At 35.9% G+C, this 15,942-nt stretch overlaps 1 protein-coding gene across 10 annotated transcripts in view; it reads left to right on the top strand.

Annotated features, from left to right (window-relative positions):
- The window catches only part of LOC131437950 (hepatic leukemia factor), a 421,032-nt gene extending 405,879 nt beyond the window's left edge, over positions 1–15,153 (top strand). For all 10 annotated transcript variants that reach the window (XM_058607647.1, XM_058607646.1, XM_058607649.1 and 7 more), the window contains 2 exons: positions 61–302; positions 9,191–15,153. In XM_058607647.1, coding sequence (XP_058463630.1) covers positions 61–302; positions 9,191–9,277 — 329 coding nt within the window. In that variant the 3' untranslated portion in view covers positions 9,278–15,153. The remainder of the gene's footprint in view (positions 1–60; positions 303–9,190) is intronic.
- The last annotated feature ends 789 nt before the right edge of the window (positions 15,154–15,942 follow it).

Consider the following 15,942-nt stretch of genomic DNA (forward strand, 5'->3'; position numbering starts at 1 on the left):
GATTTTCCTTCTCAAGTGCGTTTCCCTCATAGTTGTAAATGTTAGTTTTCGATGTTACAGCATTCTCGATGTCCTCGACGACCCGGGACTTCGATCCCCGGACACGGGCTTTCTCGGACGAGGAACTGAAACCGCAGCCCATGATCAAGAAATCCCGAAAACAGTTCGTACCGGACGACATGAAAGACGACAAGTACTGGGCACGGCGCCGGAAGAACAACATGGCCGCGAAGCGATCCCGCGACGCCCGACGAATGAAAGAGAATCAAATCGCGCTTCGAGCTGGTTACCTGGAAAAAGAGGTAGGTCACAACTTGAGCCAATTTTTGATCTGACCGTACGGTGGGGATTTCGTCAATGGGCTATGAAAGGAGCTTGATCCAGTTTTTTCGATTTTAACTATCGTCGAATTATGAGCAAAATCGGGGAATCGTTCCCGGAAATGCCACGAGGAAAACAATCCTTCTATCCATCATTTCCAGATTTCCGTAGATCTGACATCATTGTTGATGGCCAGCTAAAATTCCATGGTGAATGTACAGTGCTAGCAGATTTGCGGGCGGAAAAATTCGAAACAGTCCGACAAAAGGACCTAACTGCAAATAACAGCCTCTCTTTTTTATTATTTTTACGTTTCGTCTTTGACTCATCAGTGCCTCGTTCGGCACGTCAGAAAAGACATTGCACTCCGTTGCAAAACAAAAAGTGTTCTGTAAGTAGAAAACTTTCTGTAAGTAGAAACTTTACGTCTGCTTAGCGGTTCAAATTGAACTGCCGAGTTTAGCACTAAGCAGTTCAATTTGAACTGCTCTGCACTGATGAGTCAAAGACGAAACGTAAAAATAATAAAAACGGTTATGTGCCCTAGCACAAAATTTGGCTAACCCCTAAATGAGCCTCTCTTTGTTTACATTTGATCGATGAAAACAGTGTCAATTACTGAATGTCACGAACAGGGTTGCCACATTTTAATCTGCATTTTGCAGAAGAAAAATTTGTAATTCTGTATCGGGGGATAAAAAACCTGCATTGAAAATCTGTATATGAATTAATTAGAATTGATTCATATTAAAGACAAATGAAAGATGATAGCGTTAACACCCGTTTTGTTGACCTACAATTGTGCTTCTTGAATAAAGATTTATTCTTGTACTATTGAATAAAGATTGATTCATGAACCTCAGAACGGAGTTCCCAAGAAAACTTCTTGACTATTAGCTACTAAGCATCAAAGCAATAGCATAGGTGTATCCAGTGTTGGTGATTGCCGAAAATTTCACAGAAGCTGCTATATTGCTATCTATATTGTATACAACATTTTCAATCCGGTAGAAGATGCTACAAGAACTCGAGTCTCTCAATGCATGAACCGCGAGAGAATTGTTCTACATTCCTTCGCTCCACTTCATACTCTGAGTATTTCTCGGCCCTTAAAAAAAATTACAGTCTGATAATGATCGTTGCTGTGTGGAATTTCCCAAGAGAGAATCGCAAGTTGACAATTATCGCAGAAAATCGAGTCGGTGATTCAACTTGATGATTCTCATACTAGGTTGCAATATTTCAAAACCCTTGTGTGGAGCATTCACATACATTTTCATAGACGCAACTTATACAAAGATTATATGCACATAGTTGGAATATCGCAATTATCAACTGCCTGTATAGAATCGGATCGCGAAACGAGAATAAGCGACCGTTTGTTGCTTCAGAGAAGATCCCCACAGCGGCGTGCCAACCTTTGATTCTCAGATATGTCATCGAGAGAAATTCGCTCTCGCACTGGTGTCGATTCTATGTTAAATGAGCCATGCCGGGTTTTTGTTGTTGCGATGATTTCCAATTCTCTTTGACGGCACTGATTCAATCGTTGAAGAGTTGTCAGTGAACATTCTTTGACACGATAAAAGCCATCCTTGTGTGTATCTACCAGGCAAATGTATGTGGTATTTTCCGTTTATTAAGTAAAAATGAAAAAATATCTAATGCGGCTACGCCACGACTCTTTCGGCGAAATGGCATTCGGCAAAACGACTTTCGACGAAATGACCCGCTCCCACGAAAAACAAGCTTATTATTTTTAAAGTCCAATCTGAAAGTGAGAACTTAGTCTGATTATTTTCACTTTCGTTTATTAGGTAGAATGCAATTGACAATTTTTCTTTATTATTGCCTTACGTTACGACCGAGGCCATCATGTTTTCATCTTATCAGAAGACAATTTTTGAAAGCATAAGAAATTACCCTACACTAGTTGCAGTGAGCATAGAGGAATTTTTTTAGCAGATGGGACCAGATGTAATGTACTTTATATTCGCTTTTATGTAAGTTTTATTTTCTTTTTAGAATTAACACAAAATCAAGATAATGGTTTTACTTTGAGAAAAAAACACAATTTTTAATCTAAGTTATCAAAAATCTGCAAGAATCTGTATTTTTGGCCAAATATCTGTAAACTGCATATACGGAAAATTGGTCACAAATGCAACTGAAAAATCCGTAAAACACAGATTAATCTGTATATGTGGCAATCCTGGTCACGAATGTAATGTAATATATGGTAGAGATCAGAGCTAATAAAAGTCATTTTCATTTACTCAAAACCGACGAATATGACGAAAAATAAATGTCACTCTCAGCTTCGATTGTAAATTTTGAAAACGAGATCCCTGTCCAGTCAACGACAAAAGTGGATTAGTAGTTTCAAAATTGTGTTCTTTCTTTCGTTTACTCTGTTTAGCCAGCTCTCTTCGTTTATTTTGAATGCAATTATTGGCGAATAATGAAGCTGCTGGATTGTATTCTTTCATAGAAAATACGTGACAATTTTAAGTTCTGATAGATATATATTTATAATGAGAGCCGTGCGAAGGGGTAAATCCGTCCAATTGGGGCCCCGGCTACTACTTTATTATTTGCTATGGCAACCAGGCTAATGACTTTGGATTTTGAGTTTAAAATCTTGAATTCTTGTATACTTCTAGTAGTTATATATTACTTACCAAGGTTCCAGGAGTTGCTGCAATTTACGAGTCTGTTCCGAATTTGAACATTACAGAGTACAACAACGAATAAGTTTGATTAAGTTTGTTTTTTTTTTGGAATATTTTGGTATCGCATAGGTAACGGTTTTGTGCTAGGTGCACATAACTACACACTTAGAAAGAGTTACATCTTCATAGATGCACATAAAAGGTGCGTCGCGATTCACTTACATTTACAACACAAAGCATGTAAAGATCAGTCATATCATTAACATCACAGTGAATTGAACTGAAGCTTACATCAATACAGACGCAAAATCTATATTTACATGTTAGTAGATGTAATATTGTGTCATCACCGAAGAAATTACGGCACATTTGAATTTACGTCAAGCGTAAATTTCATTTTTTCTAAGAGTGATATTTTCACTTTTTACGTTTCGCATTCAGCTCGTCAGTGCGTCAGCGTTTCAAAAATGCGCCTTTTTTCAACAGCCTATACTGTAAAATCTAATAAACATACAAAAATTCGTCCAAGACATGAAATGTGTGTCTTTTCCTTAGCTTTCAAACAACCTTTAAAGTTAATATAATAAAAAAAGTTAAAAATCAATAAACAAATAAAAAAAAAACAAACTTGGGCCTAATTTTTTTTATTTTTTTTTGTTCATAAAAGAAGCCTTAGGGGCTTAACTCAATCTTGGTAGAGTTTCAGAGTGGAAAGATCAATACTTTCGGAGCAGTGAATTTTTCAATCACGACCCGCACGCGCGGAGCGTGCCGCAGTGCAATTCGCTCGGATACGGGCTTTACTTGTCGACACATGTCGCGCCACAGATCGAATCATAACTTTGTCAGTTTATTGTTAACAACGTTTCAGGCAGAAAGCGAGTAAAATTGGGACAAAGGATTTACGTGAGTAGTAAAATAATGGTGACATAAAGTTTTTGCACAGTTGCAATTTTTCTATGATTTGGATTTTCTGGTTTACAAAAACTGAATACTTCAAACGTGTCCTGGGAAGAGAAAACTTTCATTTTTAATGCCTTGTCTCCGTGCGGCTCAACATAGTGAAACGATTGTGTTCCAGAAATAGTTTTACATTTTTCGAAACGATTTCTCTGCTTTTACATAATCTTCCGAAGATTTGTATATGACTAGAAAAGATGCTTTCCTAGCCCACTCGTTTCGCGGTCGAAATTTGACAATCATTTGTAAACTTTCATGACGTGCCATTCTTTTGATACTTCCTCCAGCATCGTCGCATGGCCCTTTTCCATGAGCTGTCGCGTGAAAATTCAACTGTGCAAAACGATGAAAATCATGCCAATGATGAAATATATTCGCAAAGTGTTTTACATTTTTGAATTGCTGAGGAGCGCCGTCAGAAAAATAGATGCACGTGCCTATATGTGGATAGTATTGAAAAAATATTGATTGAGAGCTTCGAGAAAAAACATACACAGCTATTGCGTCATGTTTCTTGCAATCAGAAATAATTACTAATGCTTTATGATCGATTTGCTCTTCATTTTATAATAGAAAATAATGGGGAATATAGTCGCTTGGTCTTCGTTCCAAGGAAAGCCAGTTATGGCGTTTTGAATAACGAAGGCGTAATTTTCCGCAAAATCGCAAATTATTAAACATTCGTCACTCTTCAATTTTTTCACATTTTGAAAATATGAAGTTTGTTTTCGAGCAATGAAAGATTGCATGTGAAGCTCAGCCATAACCGAAGCAGAAAAAAAGTCACCGCTGTAGAGCTCGGATCAGTCGGATCGGCATAATGCGGATAGCCTTTTAAGCCCGTATCCGAGCGAATTGCGCTGCGGTACGCTCCGCGCGTGCGGGTCGAAATTGAAAAATTCACTGCTCCGAAAGTATTGATCTTTCCACTCTGAAACTCTACCAAGATTAAGTTAAACCCCTAAGGCTTCTTTTTTCAACAAAAAAAAATTAGACCCGAGTTTAAAATTTGTTTGTTTATTAATTTTTAACTTTTTTCATTATATTAACTTTAAAGGTTGTTTTATGGAATCGCTTATTTGAAAGCTAAGGAAAAGACGCACATTTCTTGTCTTGGACGAATTTTGTATCTTTATTAGATTTTATAGTATAGGCTGTTGAAAAAAGGTTCTTTTTGAAAACGCGAAATTTTAAAAAATCATATCTCGAAAATTTCACGTATTATATTGCAATAAAAAAATATGTGTCGAATATTTTTGAGTTCTTTACCGAAAAATAGTAGTTAGATGAAAAAAAAATTTTGGGTGGCTGATTTTGCGTGGAATGCCCCATATGTAATATCGTCTCGAAACAAAACACGATCGAATAACTCAATCCCGTTTGTGAAGAATTCTGGCAACCGGCAGAAGCTTGGCTGCATTCCGACTGCTGTCAGAATTGCCTAGGCAAAATTGCGTCATTCTCTCGCCGTACGTGTCTTGCTTATTTCGGTATTTCTTCGTTTTACCTTTTTTACCTTTTTTATATACACCCAAACCTCCATTTACGAACCTTATATATGTATGTATGTATGCTTACACACTCACTCATTTACGTATATGTGTATTTATTTATACATATAAATGATCGCTTTTACTTCACCAATATTTATATGTATAAAGAAATACATATATCTGCACACATGCGTACGTATATTAATACATATATACATATATAAGTTACGTAAATAGAGGTTTATTTGTATACAAAAAATAGGTATAGAATTCGCTCAAACTTTAGAAAAATTTTCCGAGGCCCGGAGGGCCGAATGTCATATACCAATCGATTCAGCTCAACGAACTGAACAAATGTCCATGTATGTGTGTATGTGTGTGTGTGTGTCTGTATGTGTGTTGTCAACAAAGAAGTCGAGATCTCAGAGATGGCATGATCGATTTTGATCAAACTAGTCGCAAATGAAAGGTCTTCCCGTCACCCTGAACTCTATTGAATGGTTTTGAGATCGGATGTTTACTTTTTGAGTTATACGAAGTTTGATGTCAAAGTTTTTAGTTTTTTTGACAGTATCTGTCACATTTGACCTTGAAAACAGAATATGTTTCTACACTTAGATTCCACAAGGTAATAGCTATCCAACAAGTCATAGATTGTTAAAATCCGTCCATTTTCAACGGAGATATCGACATTTTTGTATAAGCGACTTTTTTCCCTATTCCAGCAGTAGGCGTTTTGAGCGCCGTATGACAAAGCAATGCTTGGGAGAAACGTGAAACACGATTTTTTTTACTGTTACATACAATTGTTTCTAAGTACCAAATAGACTGTGTACAGCATCTTTTTTCATGACAATTTGCCTCGGACCGATTTTAGCACGGTTCGTTTTTGGCAACATAATCGTTCGAATATGGCATATGTTAACCAGATGATACCAGCACTTTCGAGTTGAAAGTAATTCCATAATTATATTGATTTAAACTACTTACAGAAATAAATGTTGGAAGAACATAACTTCCATATACCATACGACTCAGTTCAGCAGATGCGTGTGTGACAAATAACTTCACTCAATTTTCTCGGAGATGGCTAAATCGTTTTCTACAAACTCAGACTCATATGAAAAGTAGTATACTCCCAAACAAGGTTCCTGAATTACGTTTATATCCGACTTCTGATTGCGGAACCACAGGATGATACATGGAATGAAATTAAAATAATGTCACTCATTTTGCTCGTAGATGGCATTTAGTTCATCTAATATTCAAATGAAAGGTCTTAAGATCAGTTTTCGATCCCGGAAGGTACCCAAAAATTTGATGTAGAACGCACTACGATTTCTCTAAGATGACTACACTGATTTTCAAAAATTTCGAATCTAATGAAATAGTTAACAATCCATTAGGCGAATTTAACTGACTTCGGCTACACCGATTTCCGAATTCCGTTTCCGAAAGTATCGAAGCTAAAGAGAAGCTAGAAAAAAGGCCAAATCGAATTTAATGAACAAAAATTGATCCGGTTCCGACTTCCAATTTTAAAATTACAGGGTTAAGAGTTTTTAAAATTCAACCCGTCATAGAAGATGACGATACTAAAATATCTTCAAAGTTGGACTCAAAACTATTTCAATTTATTCGTCATACTAATTCCTGGATATACAGACTATTTTGTGTTATGCTGGTCGCTGTATACCGTTTCTGCCGTGTCTGGAAGTACCATAAATAATGACAAACATTTTAAAGAGGAATTCACTTATACATCTAATGGAATGCTTAATCGATTGTCACACGTTTAGATTGAAAGTAATTATTTTAAGGTTTCATACATATTCTATCTTCGATAGATCCTTGGTCTTGCAGTTTCAAAATTTTAATTCATTTAAAACGACAGTCATTGAAATAATTTCATGAAAACTAAACTCATCGAAGAATATTCACGAAGAATAGCTGCTGAATTTAATTTATCGTTACAAATGACTAAAATCCATGAATTGAAATTTGAATTGTATAGAATCCACTATATTCGCCAGATTTAACATAGCTCTTAGCGATTATTTTCTGTTTCCAAAATTCAAAAATAATGAAGTATTTCTGAGGTTAAGTGGTTGTATAAAAGGGACGTAGAAAGGTTGAAACATTTGTATTGTTCTGCAAGGAGAATACCATGATAAATAAAATCTAAGTGTGATTTTCTTTGTCAATTTGTTAAGTATGTTGTTCAAAAAAAAACTAATCAGCATATCATGTTTGAGTGAATACAATTTTATTGGAGATTACCACATATTTAGGATTTGTTAGCAAAACACATTTTTAGGGCAACCCTGAAAGTGCTCTCGGCAGTTTAGAGTTGAAACAGTGTGCCTTCAAAATTATATTACAAAATAAAAAAACAACTCTTAGTTAATTACGTGTTACCCATATTACAATGGTCATTGTCCAAGGTCTAGTTCATTGGAAATTAAATTCTTAGCGAAATTAAAGTAAGTAAAGCATTTTTACGTCGTATTTCTCTTGTGTAGTCTTGTCTAGTCTTGTCTAGTCTTGTCTAGTCTTGTCTAGTCTTGTCTAGTCTTGTCTAGTCTTGTCTAGTCTTGTCTAGTCTTGTCTAGTCTTGTCTAGTCTTGTCTAGTCTTGTCTAGTCTTGTCTAGTCTTGTCTAGTCTTGTCTAGTCTTGTCTAGTCTTGTCTAGTCTTGTCTAGTCTTGTCTAGTCTTGTCTAGTCTTGTCTAGTCTTGTCTAGTCTTGTCTAGTCTTGTCTAGTCTTGTCTAGTCTTGTCTAGTCTTGTCTAGTCTTGTCTAGTCTTGTCTAGTCTTGTCTAGTCTTGTCTAGTCTTGTCTAGTCTTGTCTAGTCTTGTCTAGTCTTGTCTAGTCTTGTCTAGTCTTGTCTAGTCTTGTCTAGTCTTGTCTAGTCTTGTCTAGTCTTGTCTAGTCTTGTCTAGTCTTGTCTAGTCTTGTCTAGTCTTGTCTAGTCTTGTCTAGTCTTGTCTAGTCTTGTCTAGTCTTGTCTAGTCTTGTCTAGTCTTGTCTAGTCTTGTCTAGTCTTGTCTAGTCTTGTCTAGTCTTGTCTAGTCTTGTCTAGTCTTGTCTAGTCTTGTCTAGTCTTGTCTAGTCTTGTCTAGTCTTGTCTAGTCTTGTCTAGTCTTGTCTAATCTTATCAAAACTTTAAGGTATGAAGAAATAATCACAATTAAGTTTTATGAATGAGTCGTTAAAAATGCAGAATTACTTTTCATTGTAGATACTTTTTTGACAAATTGATGCATGTTCGTAAAGAAATTTTACTAGATTTGTGTCCCAAAATTTTCTAAATTCGGAAGTGCTTACTAGGTTAGAAGAGGTTCAAGCTTTACTAGGTCAGTAGCGTTGTGTTTCTTTCGCTCAGTCATTGGTAAATCCTCTGTAATGAAGATAAAAAAACAAAACAAACAAATTTTAACGTTCTCATTTTTTCTATCTATAAGTGTAACAAGAAAGAGTGTCAACAGAACAATGATGTTGAATGCAATATTTGGAAAATTGCAGACCGTTTCAAATCTTGATATCCACATGTTAGAGATACAATTCTAAGAAAGATCCTTATCAAAAGAGTCATTCAGAATGCACAGCTTATCAATGATTAAAGGTACAACAAATTTGTATATTTATCGAATTACCTATAAGACCTCACCGTGCCGTCAGATCAAAATGTTTCTTATTATCAGTATCTATTTGAAAAATCACGTTTTTTTCTCTATCTTTTAGAACATGAACCTGCACCGAGAAGTGGAACAACTGAAACAGGAAAACATGGAACTACGTGCCCGCCTATCCAAATATCAAGAAGTATAATCCTAACTCAACGCATCCCTAGTTTATCACACCACGTCCACCATGATCACCATCAACAAAAACGAAAACAGCAAGAAAAAAAACAGCAAACAACAGCTACTACAATAAGCTAAAACAGTGCAACTACTACCCGTAAGCCACCAGCATCAGTAGACAACAACAACAACAACAGTAGCAGCAGCAGCAACAACAAAAAAAGACAGCAGCAACAGCATCGTTTCATTTGGAATGAGATACGCGGTGAGCGAGAACGGGAGAGTGGGAGAAAACGAAAAGCAAACAACACACAACCATGTGGCAGCAGCAGCAGCAACAGCATCGTTACCAAAAAAAAATAAAGCAAGCTAGGCAGTGTATAGAATAACAAAAGTGTTGATTTACATTTTTTTTTCAGTAGGGTTGTTGATAAACTCACTCACAGTAGAGCTGAGCAGCAAAAGTAATGAGCAGATATTAAAAAAAAAGAGAAACAGATTTACACTTACACACCACATGGCGGCTTCTGAAAACATTAGTGATAGCTTAATTAAAAAAAAAGTATAGTCTAAAGAGAAAACAATGAGGCGACAGTTAAGGCAACTCTCATAGATTCACACACAAACATACACACACATCACACCAGCATGATTTTAACCTTAGCAGAGCAAACTGTTTATTCATCCATTCGACATGCAATCGAAGTAACCGAATATGTACGATATGTACGACAGAGAGGTGTTCAGTCAATGCAATTTAAGGATCAGCGACCACGTACGTACATACATAGTTACTGTTACGGACTTTTCTTCTACTTTGTTTTCGTTTCTCTGGTGTAATGCAGCTATTTAATTTTTAAATAGGACGATTTTAGACTTTAAGTGCGCGTGTGTATGGGCGTTCAAACGTGAATCCTAGATAGGAACGGTCAGGAAGTAGAGAAACGTCAGGCAGCTAAATGGAATGTGAAGGGCTAAAAAAAAGGCAAGGCAAACGAAAACCGATAGTTGCGATAGTTGTTAGTGTTTTTTCGCTCGATTGGTTTGCTTGGTAGACGTAGACATAAAACAAACAAAATTAGATGACGATAGAGAAGCTCTGGGTTGATGTACTGATCAACACTGTGAAAAATGGAAAATCCGGGAAAATTGCAATGATGATTAAAAAGAAATGATATACTACATGAGTTCGTTCGTTTCGAGGGGGCTTACTAGTGCTGGCCGGTAGGTGGCACTGTCGGTGGCAAAAATGATAGCGCTTCGTAACGCCTGTGCTCTGTGAAAACTCGATGTGCCGATGGTTTCCGACACTGACAAAGCAGGAAAGGGTGTCTATACTGTAGGAACAACTTTTCACCGGTTCTTTATTTTTGTTTGGTTTCTGGGTGATGCGATGATGTTTTGTCGGGATTGTAATCACATTAATATGTGTGAATACCTTAGTAGAATGACTAACTGTCGCTATATGACAAAAGTTTTGATTTTTTTTTTATTTTCGATAAACTCCAAGCCAATTAGAAGAACACTTACTCAGTCTTCGATAACGTGGAGAGATAGTTTCAAGTGAATTGAGAGTAATGGAGACCTACATACTAGACGGTAGTCATGATTTATTTTTCTACGAAAGTGCTTATTTCTGAGTGCAATGAGTTTGCCGTGTACGAATAATTTTAGTTTGAAGGACACTCTTAAAAATTTTCCGATAGTTTCGGCCTGTGGCCCGAGTGATCACTTATTATGGTTTACAAAATTTTCTCGCACAGCCTGTTCAAAGCAAGTTCAAAATTTGTTGTTAATTTAGAAGCAGAGTAAAAGTTATTCAGTTTTCTAAGTCTGTATAACTCACTTTTTGACATTTGAGAGGAAGTGGGGAACCACCTCGGGTCCGGACTTTTTCAGGTGGTCCGGAAATTCAACGGTGGCTTCCCTAGGTCAAAATTTTCTCTCGACGGCCTCACTTGAGAGTAAAATTTTACGATCATGAACAAATCTTTCACTCTCATTGAACATAACTCAAAATTGAGTGACACACCACTCAAATTCATTGAAAAGTGCACGTACTCTGAACTTGAGTTACCACCTATCAACTCATTTTTGAGTGAGGGACGAAGCTGTCAAAATTTGAGTATATTTTACTCAAAATAAGGAATAAATATTATTTTCACATATTCAAAGAATTTAACTCAAAATTTTAGTTTTTGGCACTCAAAATAAATAAGTTCTTTTTCGTTAATGTTTATATAAAAGGATGCCCTAATTAAAATCATTCTTCTTCCTTTTAAATAAGAAGGGCAAAAAAGTGATTGAAAACCGTTCAATTTGACCGCATTGGAGTCAAAATTGAACGATTTTGATATCCTTATGTAGGATCTCTCACATAGCATAATTGAAATCACAAAATTACTATTGAACACATCTATGATTGATGACTAATGATTTCAAAAGCCGGATCTAGAAACGAAACTGAAAAACGACGTATTCTTGCATTCTTAAATTCGATAAGAATATTCCGATAAAGAAAACGCACTGAAGTGCTAGAAGTACTTTTTTCACTCAAATGTTTGGAAACTCAACGTTTTCTCTAATGTATGAATAAATGCGAGAGAATTCATGGCCTTAGTAAATTTTACTCAAATCCATACTTAAATTTTGACATATTGTTCCAGTTTATGAATTTGAGTAAACGCAGCTCAAACCATGAGTTATGTTCATAGAGCGTGTTCAATACGGGTTCTATATTAATCGATCTGGAAACACTTTCGTTGGACTCAGAGATGCCAGGTCTACAGATTTGTCTGTAAATTTGTAAATTTTAAAAATAATCTGCAGACATTTTTTGCTACAGACTTTTGAGACTTCTTTCGCAACATTCGTTGAAGCTTAGTGACTTTTAAAAACACCGTATTGCTAGCATTCTTTTTTCTAGTTTACAGACTTTTTCAACCTTGTCTAAAGATAGTTGGAATTTTCACCTGTCATCTCTGGTTAAACTGTTGGAATTAAATATGTTTTGATCGGCCCTTGTTTTAAATGGCCTACAAAATACACTTAAATATCTACTTATACAGACATTCAGTCGAATAACCAATCGCATACTGAAAAGAAAACTTTCAAATTTAATTTTGAATTTCACAACTCACCAGCATCTTCGAGAAACAGGTAAAATATAAAAAATACCGAAGTTAGCCGCCTGTCTGTTCGTTATGTTTTTGAGTTATGAAACAGTGAAATGATACAATCATAATGCATTCGTCTATGTTCCTTACGCTTCTTGTCCTTGTTTCAAAAAATGACAATTATTTAGAGCAAAAAAAAAACAGAAAAAAGCATTACCTCGTGGCATTAGTAGACTTGTCCGACGGATTTCTCAATCCATCAGCAAAACAAAGAAACATTTAGTGCCGCATGTTTTTGCACAATCGTGAAGCCGAATCATACATCGTACTTACGAATATACAATATTCACAAAGACTAGCTTAGAGCGAAACCAGCAAAGCGCATATGTCGGTAAAACTAAAATAAAAAATGTTGCTCCAGGTTTAGACCAAACTCAATCGGCAGTTACTCTGAGATTTCGGTCTGTCTCTTTTGAAGGTTAATTAGGTATGCTAATCGTTATCAGTTTCATTAATTTGTTAAAACAAAAACACGAATTTCTAAACGAATGAAAGGAAAAAAAAAATGCGTAATCCTCTGGTGTCAAATGAATATTTTCGAAACAAAAACAAAACGATTCCCGAGTTTGGCAACACAGAATTTTACTGATTGTTCAGTAATCCAAATGCTCATTTAAATCGGAAATCAGAATTTTTCTGCATGACATTTTGAGGTTAATTAAAGTTACAACTTTTGGACATTAGGTTCCAAATATGAAATTGTTTTCCACCACAAACGCAGAAAGGCACTAGAGGGTTAACTTAGCAGTTCGAAACGAATGATTATCAATTTGCTGCACTTTCCCAATTGATCGAAATGTGACAGAAGGCCAGGTCGTTACGAAACGTCAGTAATTTTGAAACATAATCAACACATGGTTGAAATTATGTCTGTAAATAAACTATATTGGTAAGGAAAGAAACAGAGAAGTTAATCTATATTTACAATCAAACAAACAAAAAAAAACTAAAAACACGTACAGCTAAAACAAAAACTGATGAAACGGTCGAAAAAATTAAATGGGTTTTAGACAAGTCATACGTCAAAGTGTACAAGTGACTTACCGTTAGTTAATTTATTATAATGTTCCGTTGTAAACGTTGTCCTATTGTTTGCCTAGAATAACACAGAACTGCAAGCAACTGCACTCTCAGAAAACAATTTTTATTTGGATTTTGCGCCGGTGGTAGCCTTCCCTAGTAGCCAAGCCAAGCGGTCGCTTCCAGAAGCGCTGTAGAAACACAAGAAGAAGCATTACAAAGTCTGTAGAACGTTTGACTATTGAAAAAAATGAAACCAGAAGTGAAATAATACGCATGTTAATTATTGCTGATTTTAGTAAGGGACATCGAAGCATGAATCGTTGATTAGTGAAACAGATTGATAAGCAAGCAAGCAAAAATAATAATTAAAAAAAAAACAACCATTAGTAGTCTGATTCAAAAACCTTAGTGATAGTACCAAGATTGAAAGAGAACCTGTAGTCGATAGTGAAAACAATATTATTAGTAATTACGAACAAAGAAGAGAAAAAACTAATCAAAACAAACGGAATGCATTGAATAAGGAATGCAAACCTCTGAAAGCCTGTGTATAAAGTATAATACCTACAGAAAAAAAAACAAATCGAGAGCGATACGAGTCTGGAGAGAATCCCACACGTCCCTATATTTTATCCTTCGATGGATAACGTCGAAGCAAAACGACCGTTGATTGATTGATTGATTGCATAGTAGATTGAAGCGTAACCCATAATACATATAAACACTCACTCACTTACTCACTCACTCACTCGACTGTAGAAAACAAATCGTGAAAATATGTTACCGGTAAAATTTACCTTGTAGTTTGTACAGTAGATCAAAGTAACCCCATCCAATCGTAGCGTTCGCAAACCCACACAAAGTAACTATCAAATCAATGAAGAAAGCAAAAAAAAATAAACGATCCTTCCTTGTTTTGTTTACTATTAGCGAAACGAATATGTACTGTCATTGTTTTTAGCCTACCAAACCTTCATTGAGTTTTTGTTTGTAAATTGTTATTCTTATGTAGAGCAAATATGGGCAAAAGCTGCTAGTAAATTGCACCTAGTTATCCGTACACGAAAATCACAGCGTCATACATTTTCTAGTAGCGAAACGTCATCAAAAGCGACTGTTTTTCTCTTCTTCATTGCATACACTAATAAGCGGTTAGGTGTTGATTTTTATTATTAACATTCATGATAATATTTACGATTTGATCTTTATTTTTCTTTCTCTTTTTTCGAGCTTAACGCAAACACGAATAATAATCAAAATTATACCCTTTTTATCTTTCCACCAAATTGTCTGTCAGTTTCTGTCCCATACGTCGGTAAGTTCCGTTGAGTTCTGTCCTCAACTATACAAAAACAAAACCATCCTTCGGAACCCTATTCACAACAGCAGGCCACCGACTAGCGCAGTTAGAAAAGCAGATCCGTTTGTGTTTAAATAAAATGTACATTTTCTTTCAACTTCATTCAAACCTCCCATGTATGGGTCTATTTCTCTAGCTGAAAGTAAAAAAAAAGCAACAACTATTGTAAACTACTGCTAACTAGACATCTACGGATACACAGATGGCTAGAGATCCTGTTTTCCTTGTTACAGAACAATAGCAACAACAATAATTATTAATGATCGCTTGTGCGAGGGAATCCGCAAACGGTTCTTACTTTATCGCTATAATTTTTTGAAAATAAAATCAGTAAAACAATAAGCATACTTTCGTTGATTTGTTTTATTTATTGGTTCCCGTTATGTCGCCTTTTCCGTGTATTTTAAATTCTGTTTCTTTTTGTTGTTTTCTCCTTCGTTTGGATTCTGTTATGCTGCATACCATTGAATGACGATTGAAAGCTATTTGTTTCAGGGGGGAATTGATTGTACTGCTCTAAATTTTGAATGGGCCAGTATGAATGTCTCCGCCATCATCTCAAGGCAAAATTCATGCAATATGTACTCAAAATCAATGTTGATTGGTATTTGGAGTCTCATTTTTAGGTGATTCTTGCGAAGCTTGGCTAAGTTAATACTAGCATAAACCAAAACAACATAGATTTCCCAGTGTAATAGTAATGTAGGTGAGCAACCCGTGACACCAAAGTCGCCGTCTGGTGGAGAATGGGTGCGTAAATGCTCCTAAAATGCATGCATGAAGTTGCCTGCGCATTTAACACAACCACAATAGCTAATGGAAAAACGTACACCCGTTTCTCACTGCTGTTAAGCTACGATCAGACTAGAGTGGGCTGTTTAGTCCAGCCTTTCTGCACAAAGTGATCACATTGGAAGAAAGTTTGTGGGGCAGAGAACTTTGCACGGAATATTGCATTATGGTAAAATATCGATCTGATCTCACAAACGGAAGTTCGTTGCGTTGCTACTTGGTGTGATGTGTTCCGAAGCAATTAAAGAAGGAATACAAATGTGCTCCGGTTTTTTTTACCTTTTTTCTAAATATCAAAAATAGGTATAGAAATCGCTCAAACTTTAGAAAAATATTTCG

Source organism: Malaya genurostris, chromosome 3, assembly GCF_030247185.1.
Source record: "Malaya genurostris strain Urasoe2022 chromosome 3, Malgen_1.1, whole genome shotgun sequence".
Lineage (NCBI taxonomy): Eukaryota > Metazoa > Arthropoda > Insecta > Diptera > Culicidae > Malaya > Malaya genurostris.